This window comes from Cydia strobilella, chromosome Z (genome assembly GCF_947568885.1).
Source record: "Cydia strobilella chromosome Z, ilCydStro3.1, whole genome shotgun sequence".
Lineage (NCBI taxonomy): Eukaryota > Metazoa > Arthropoda > Insecta > Lepidoptera > Tortricidae > Cydia > Cydia strobilella.
Window position 1 is genome coordinate 45181874 of NC_086068.1, and position 8769 is coordinate 45190642.

Here is an 8769-nt window from a genome sequence, read left to right on the forward strand (position 1 = left end):
GTAATAAATGTGCTCAATATTAATTAACTGAGACATGCGAACTACAATTTGTATTAATAATACTTCTGTTTTAGAAAAAAATCCATGACAAATTCTTGGAGGATATTATTTTAACTTGGCAAAATGCATCATTTGCATCAATAATGTTAAGGTAATTGCGTCTATGTAACGCATTTGCCCCAATGTCAGTGGTCAACAACCCTTTTACTAGATACGTTTACCGGAATACTTGATTGATACGTAGTTTTAGCAGCTATTCAAGAAAATTTCGTCAGTAAAAAAGCTTGCGAAGTTAAAATTTCAGCCCTTCGACTATATTTTTTTTTCTAATGCTAGCTTTTCTATGGATGGATGAACGGAAGTTTCTTCTTGCTTGCCAAGCTTTGCAATATAAGGAATACATTTTCCAGTTTTTTTTACCAGTAACACTTTCACCCGCACTAAAATAAAACCTCTTAATTTTTTTTTATATTAGTTTTTAAATCGACTCAAAAGGTTTACGGCATCTGGAAATTAGGTTTGGATAAATGCGTCTACAAATTAGGGACTAGGGACGCATTTACCCAAATTATACTATTTTTCTACTTGATGTTGTTAATTGCTGTTTTTGGCCCCTAGTATTGTGATCTATAGTATTGATTATACTGTATTATGATCACGTTTCATGAGGTTTGAAAAGTTTTATCGTAATTGTTTATAAATTATGTTAAAAAAACGCAATTTGCACAAATGGGGCAAAGGCGTTTAAATTTCCGTTTAAAAAAAACCCATACTTATATTTATAGTGCAACGAAAAAGTTACTTTACGAATTATCTTGGCAAAGAGTGTAGAAAGCATACAGCAAAAGAATATTTCAATACAGTTATTAAATATTTCATAATATGGGGTTAAAATATAGTAAAAACATATTAAAAACACAGTAACGCATGTATCTGGTTGACCTTACCTGGAACCACAGAAATATTAATTCTGTGGTTCCAGCATAAAATGCGAATGTTTTAAAATGAGCAAAAACAGGTAAAATGTTGTCAGAAAAACATTAAATTAATTTTAAATTTCCTTTAAAGTTATAATTTACATGCGAATGAGTTCCGGCATTTTAAAAAATCATCTAAAACCTAACATTATTTCTTGTCTTGTTCTGGTAAAAGTCAGTCCAGATCCAAAGAATTCTAGAGATGCTTATTTATTGAAACTGTTATAGCGTCTTATTTGCGCAACTCATTCAAAGCAGAAATAATGCGTGCTTGCGGTTCACGCGTGTGTGCGTGCGTGCTGCAAACACAAACGCAGGAGCTGGTGCGCACACTAGTCGTACTGCGTAATGCTTGAGTGCAGCGTGCGAGCGGCACAGTCGCTAAATCTGGACAGACTTTAACATGATGTGTAGAATAAACAAAATGGCAGGCAGTGCTGCGGTATACCCTCAATCATCATTTAACCAAATCATTTTCCGATTATGGGTGGTCAGTGTTTAGAAATAACGCTTAGCTAAGGCTCATTTGTGGTTAACAGTTTTTGTGAGCGTGCCATACCTGTCATGTGTTGGTCCATGTCTTGTCATCATCATTATTTAACCATCCCGTTCTTCGTATGTCCATGTACGAATTTCTTTGTGAATTAGCTGGGCTCACTCGAACTATTCTCTTTCTAGTCTGAAGTTTTTATATATTTGCGTACCCACCTATCGTAATTTTAGTTTATTCGCTAAATTAGATCAATTAAAAAAAGCGTTTTGAGGAATTTATCCCCAGCAAGCTAGTAATCGTTTTAATACCTTCATTTGGTCCTAAATGCGTGTAATCCGAGTTTGCTTAATCCCAGGACGTGTGCATAAGTTTTGGGAGCCTTGGAAGATACATTCTTCTTTGGATTGTCAAACCACATCAATTACAATGTCACACCAGCAAGGTTTTTTGTATCAGACACTGGGGTGAAAAAGAGTTTACGGATTTTAACATGATTATACAAAAAAAAAGTGGAGGCCATTTTTTACAAACTTTGACTACGAATTCATTAAGGTACCTTTCGGATCCTCAGATATCAATTTTCATCATGCTTAAACCAAATTTTCCGTCAGACTTACCGTTTTCGAGCTACAAGCAAAAAACTAAAAAGGGCAAAAATGTATGCACACCTCCTGGGATTAAGCACTCGGATTACAAGAATTTAGGACCAAATGAAGGTATTAAAACGATTTCCAACTTGCTGGGAATTAATTCTTCGAAAAATTCTAATTTGATTGGCCTAATAATCAGTCTTAACAAGTTGAAAAAGTTAATAGGTCTTCGTTGTCTTTCAGGCCAATTCGAACGTGCCCTGACATTAAAGTCATTAAACCGATATTACCAGACCATCACGGAATAATACCTGAATTAAACCGATATTACTAGACCATCACGGAATAATACCTGAATTAAACCGATATTACCAGACCATCACGGAATAATACCTGAATTAAACCGATATTACCAGACCATCACGGAATAATACCTGAATTAAACCGATATTACCAGACCATCACGGAATATTAGCTGAATTTAAAAAAATACGTTAATTCAGCTATTATGCCGTGACGGTGGGCACTGAATTTTTTTTGACACCGAAGTGGGCGGTGGCCCAAAATGCCTTAAACCACAGATACAGGTTTCTTAATATAGTTTCTAAATATATTAATGGGAGGTTAAGATATGGATGTAGATAAAAATATGAAATAAAAAAGTAGATCAATATCTCGTTAATTTTCTGTATTATCTCGGCGCTCCTCTATTAAAACGGCACCAAATATAATGACCACCAAATACTTTGGTACCCTAAATAAAGAAATCTCTTTCACTCAACTCTCTCACTTAGTTTGGAGTCATTTGCTTTAATAGGATAACAAGATAAAAAAAATTGGTTTTAATTTCACATTAAAATGGAGTTCTAAGTTTGGTGATGATTGACTATTTTTGGATTAATAATTATTATTTTGGTGTTATTTGTTTTAAAAGGATAAAAAAGTGGTACAAATTTGGTAATCATTTCTCATTAAATAGGAGTTCTTATTTTGGTGATCATTCATTATTTTTGGTGGTAAAAACGATTTTTTTGGTGTTAAATTTTACTAAATCTGGTGGTCTGTTAAATACATGCCTATTAAAACATGTAAAGAGATGTGTAACTTTTACGAAATCGACATCGAGATGACTTTTGGAACAATAAATATCAATAGATTTATGTTAGCTTTAGAGCTGGTCCACTGTGAGTCTTGCTATACGAGTAAGCTGCCAGTGCGTGCCTATAGTAGAGCTAATATCAGGTGAACGTTTCGGCTTGGGCTTGTGAAGTAAAACAGAAACCTAACATAATCACTGAAAAAAGTTTGACTATACCTAGTCGGCTCATAAGTTCTGTCATATACATAGTATCAAATAAAATCAAAAGTTTAAGTTTATTCCGTATAATTTGTACAGCGTTTGAAAGCTTATAAACTAGAGAATCTAAATGTATAACATTTATTCAAAATGACCGCCATAATTATCTACACAGGCTTGAAGTCTTCGTGGCCAGTCGTCAATGGATTCACGCACCACTTTCATGTCGATATTGGCCATTGCCGTAGCAAGAGATTTTTTCAGCGAGTCTAGATTTGCATGAGGTTTTGAGCACACCTTTTCCTCTAAATACTGCCATATTTTATAGTCTAAAGGATTAAGATCTGGGCTAGAGGAGGGCCAATCTTCATGCCGTATAAAGTCGATTTTATTGGAGGCGAGCCAGGCTTGTGTAGACTTTGCCTTATGGGCTGGAGCAGAGTCCTGCTGGAAAACCCAATGCTGGTTTAGAAACATCGTATGGGATAGTGGTTTCACAATATTAGTCAACACCGTGTCTTGGTACACTTTGGCACTAGTTTTTACTCCTTTCTCACAAAAATGCATACTAGTGACGCCCGCATAAGAAACTCCCAGCCAAACCATCACAGATGAAGGGTGATGACCTCTTTGAATACGGGGAATGCTATTAGACGCTTCTTTACTATTGCGAGCGTATACTCTATCATTTTGTTTATTACAGTTTTCTTCTATGTCAAAAATTTTCTCGTCCGAAAACAGTATACAACGGTGCTTATTTTTAGCTTAAAGCTTTAAGCCGACCATTGAGAAGATGGCCAGTTTTTCGTTTATAAGCACGAAGTCTCAGGTCTTGATTAAGCACTCTTTTCACCGTGTTTTTGCTCAAACCCATCTGGAGGGCCATAACTTTTTGTTTCCTAGCGGGATTTCTGGCAATGCGTGCCCTAATTGCTTGTACAACCGCTGGAGTCCTAGCTGTACGCGGACGACCGCTTCTTTTCTTGTCATTTAAACTAGAGACCTCACTGTATCTTTCTATTGTACGATACACAAATCTTAGAGAGAATTTTAAATTTTCAAGTAGCTTAAAAATTTTAGTCGGCGAGTGACCACAACGATATAGTGCAATTATTGCGGTACGGCTATCTTTAAGCGTCCACTCCATGTTGAAGAAAACAGAAAATTGCAAAATTATACTACTCAAATATTTAATAAAGATTCGAAATTCAAATGCAGAACGGTTTTTGTTTTAGGAGTTCCAAATTTAAATTTTAAAGGCCAGTGACAGAACTTATGAGCCGACTAGGTAACTGTCTTGACTGCACGCACATTCGTTTCAAGAGAGAATGCAGTTGGCCGGGATTTTTGTAATTCTATATCGGAGGCAGACCCGGATATTGTACATGCATTAGTAGGTATACTTATATAGTTATGTAATTTGGTTCTCTAATGCAATTAATACTAGGTCACTAGATAAGTTTTGCAATAGACAAATATCCTTTCATCTGTGGCTTGTGAAAGATGTGCTATTGAAATAGTGACCTTAAAGTTCAAATTTAAAATTGCTGCAAAAACTGATGCCCGATTCGGGTCTCCCACATATGAAACACAGGGGAGAGGCTCGTCACATATACTTTTAAAATTATATTTCCATAGACAATGTTTGGCAAACATTTACTTTCTTTTTAAATCTACTTATTGAAAATAGATTTAAACTTTGAATGAAATGAAAATATTGTATAAAATATTCAAGTCGTCTCTATCCCACGCCGACATTTTCAAAGTTTAAACCAATTTTTATAAGCAAATTTAAAAAGAAAGTAAATATAGCCGGTCAAACAACTTTGTCAGATAACCCTTCGCGTCTACATTATTTAAATTTGCCGCTTTTGGAATGGAACCTAATAAATCATTCGTCATAGCATAGTTGGCTTGGGCAGCGGGTTTCAGTTTTCATGTTCCTAGTAGTACTATGCTTTATGGGAAACGGCCGAAGAGATAGTTCAGATCCGGAAGCCGCCACCAAATTTTAGTATGTTGTTGGGCATGGTATTGGATCTCCAAAACTGCCGGGAGGCAGCGGCGCTAATTTAGATTTTGCAAATTTCGGTAGTGGTCACATGTATGACGCCATTATTTGTCACTCAGGCACTATAGAGATTGTCTACCAGCAGTTTTATGATCCTTTTTATATTGCTAATAATAACATACTATAAGCTTATGCGGATTATCCTGAAAATGACCAATTTAGATTTTTTTAAACTTTAATTCATTTGTTCTAGCAAATACCTACATTTTGTTGCATAATTTTCATATTTTTGGTCTGACTTTGATTTTTTTGGTATCAATGTATGGCTTGAGACATCAGCTTTAATGTTGTAGTACATTGCTTTAACGTCCTACTTTTGGTCTGGTTATAAAACCCAAATAATCGAATATTTTTTTACATCATTTTGATTTCTTTGTAAATTATTTTGGTACATAGTGTATAAATGAAATATTGAATATTTAATTGGCTTTCATTTAATACCCCACACGTGTATGTGCAATGCATAGTTTAGGTGCAATATGGAATATTCGCAACGAGACGGGAGTCATTTTGATGACGTCATTCCTCTGAAGTAGATGGCCGGCGCCGCTGTCTCCCGGCAGTTTTGTAAACCCAATACTATGCCAAATAACATACTAAAAGTTGAAAGCGGTTTCCGGATCTGAACTATATTCCCATAAGGCAGTGCACTATAGTGATTTTGCGTATTGTAATATAATTTGTAGCGATTCGTGTTATCGCTAGTAAGACGAATTTGATAAAATGATATTAAATAAAATGTACATTAAATGATATGTTAATGACAGGTGGGCCGCGCGTTGTCATTCAACAAGACGCCGTCGAAGTTGAAGCGCGCCATGTCGTCCATGATCTCGCCCTTCGGCTCGCAGGCCAACCTCACACCCGCCTCGCAGCTCGCGCAGATGCGCCTCGCGAGCTGCAATAACATCAACGTGAGTATGCGCCGCGCCGCCGTCGCCTCCATCTCTCCGACCTCTTACAATACAACAAACTTGTATTTAAACATTATTTTAAATTATTTTATTTCGTACTAGAAAGATTTATTGATTTATTTATTTATTTCTAGTTTATTTATTCCTCTTCGTTTTCGCCTTTGCCCATGACGTCATCAGGTAGGTATTTAAAGTCAAAGTGACCTCCTCAGCGTGTATTCCCGGAATCTTTATTATCCCCAATTCAGGTTGTAAGCGTGTTCAAGTACCTATTAAATGTGGCTTTCCACGGAGAAGGATCTTTCCAACAGAAATTCCAAGATATTCTAACAACCAACAGAACTGCACATGAAGCACGAAGCATGCATGCATGGAGCATGTTAACTTAGGACCCTTCTGTGTGGAAAGCCACAAATATTTAAAGAGTGTGGGTGGTTATGGCAGACTATATATATTTATTTGTATTTGTGTGCAGGAGATGGGCACGGGCAGCGGCGCAGGCGGCGGCGGGGAGGGCGGCGGCGAGGTGCTGGTGGCGCCGCTCTCGGTGCAGCCGACGCGGAAGGCAGCGGCCGGCGCGGCGGCCGCGCTGCGTCGCTTCTGACGGCGCACCTCGCGCCGTGCCTGACTCGCGCCTCGCGCCCGACCCGCTTCCGGCTCCGGCTTCTAAATGTTGTTGAACTCGCCGCCCGTACGGCAAGCACCCACCCACCTGCACGCGGTTCACACGTCATAATGCTGACGGTGGGCGAGGCGAGAACTAAATACGCCACGCCAGAACATTACGAAATTTATCTGCCATATTATAAGATAATTTGGTATACATACGTGCAGCTAAATCATATGACAATTTTTACTGTTAACTATGAAACACTACTTACTGTCACTATGTGTCATGTTTTTTTATCAGGAGATTAAATCGGTGAATTGCTGATCAACTCTTCAAATTGATAAAGTAACGCATCTCTGCCGTCTTCGTTTTATAAGACCTGCTTACTCTATGGATCGGCTTCATAGTGTTAACGAACTTATGTAGCGTTAGTCGCTTGATGTCCAACATGTTACCTTGCGTCTTGTGCCAAATTCACACTAATGTTTATTTAGAAGTGAGTTGTTAAGAAAATATTTATTTACTATTTTGGCAATAAAAAAACTGCGGTGTTGCTTTAGAAGCTTATTACCAGTGCTAAAATTAAATTGAGGCAATAACGTCTCAATTCAATGGAGATAATAATAATGTAGGATGTGAGGCGTTTTGTTAGTGTGTGGCACAAGTGCTAGGTGCTCGCGTCGGAATCAGTGACATATCGGAACCTAAAATGTAGTTCGTGATTTTAATCATATTTCGAATTTTAACAAAATTTTCATTTTAATCGTTGATTTTCAATGTTAAAAAGTCCAGTGCTATTTGAAATAATGTAAAGGAACAGCAGGGATGTGGCAATGAAAATGTTTAATAATATTTATAGATCGGACGAGACTATGAAAGAGTGCTTGGAGTGCCTTTGTAATGTAATATGAGCGAATTGAAATGATAGCGCGGGTTTTATATAGCAGAGTATTTGGTAGTATTACTGTATAACTTGTCACAAAGTGCGGCCTGTATAGAAATCGAATACTAGAAGTAGTTGAATCGAAAAGTATTTTTGTTATATTATAACCAGTCGGGTTGGCTATTTGCACTCGCCTGGTGCTCTTATTTATTGCAGGTATACAATACTGATTGGGGTCAGTTTAGTTCTGAGTGAACAAATCGAATATTTTACTTCGTATTCGTTTTCGGAGGTTTAGTTTGTTCAAAATAATTTGTACATATCGTGATATTTTTAATATTATCGTGAAATAGGCATTTGATTTTAAGTAGTAATAATATATAATATGATATTAGTCAGCAAAAATAGGTCGGCAGCGGTCGCCCCCTCGCGGCGGCGGCACGCCCGAGCCCGACCGCCACGAGCCTCCTTCTTTACCTACTATTTCATCTAAGTACCTACCTACTACTTATTATCTTAAGTTTTATGAAGAGTCTCACTAAGGCTATCATCTTATCAACAGTGTGTGTACGGCGTAATAGATTGTACAAAGATCTATATTTATAATTATATTTAAATGATTGATAAAATAAACATTTATTTTCAGTGAAAATGCATTTCATTTTCCGAAATTTATTCAAGACTCATGAACAAAAATATTGAGCTGGTATCTATAACGATAACGATATCCAGTAACTTTGCCAAAATAAATAGGGCTAATGAAGGCACATATCCACACACACCGTTTAAATGTGCAATGTATCTCAGAAATAGATACATTGCAGATTTAAACTATACCAATGAGATTTCATAGTTCATTCGCTCACACATAGAAGCCGCCGATTATGGATGGTATAGAAAGGATGTCAATCTCTTATGGCAGAATTGTTGCAAA

General features: G+C 36.9%; 1 protein-coding gene across 6 annotated transcripts in view; it reads left to right on the forward strand.

Annotated features, from left to right (window-relative positions):
- LOC134754811 (protein ECT2) overlaps positions 1-8487 on the forward strand; it is a 93314-nt gene extending 84827 nt beyond the window's left edge. For all 6 annotated transcript variants that reach the window (XM_063691191.1, XM_063691189.1, XM_063691190.1 and 3 more), the window contains 2 exons: positions 6196-6342; positions 6818-8487. In XM_063691191.1, coding sequence (XP_063547261.1) covers positions 6196-6342; positions 6818-6946 — 276 coding nt within the window. In that variant the 3' untranslated portion in view covers positions 6947-8487. The remainder of the gene's footprint in view (positions 1-6195; positions 6343-6817) is intronic.
- Positions 8488-8769: the final 282 nt, after the last annotated feature.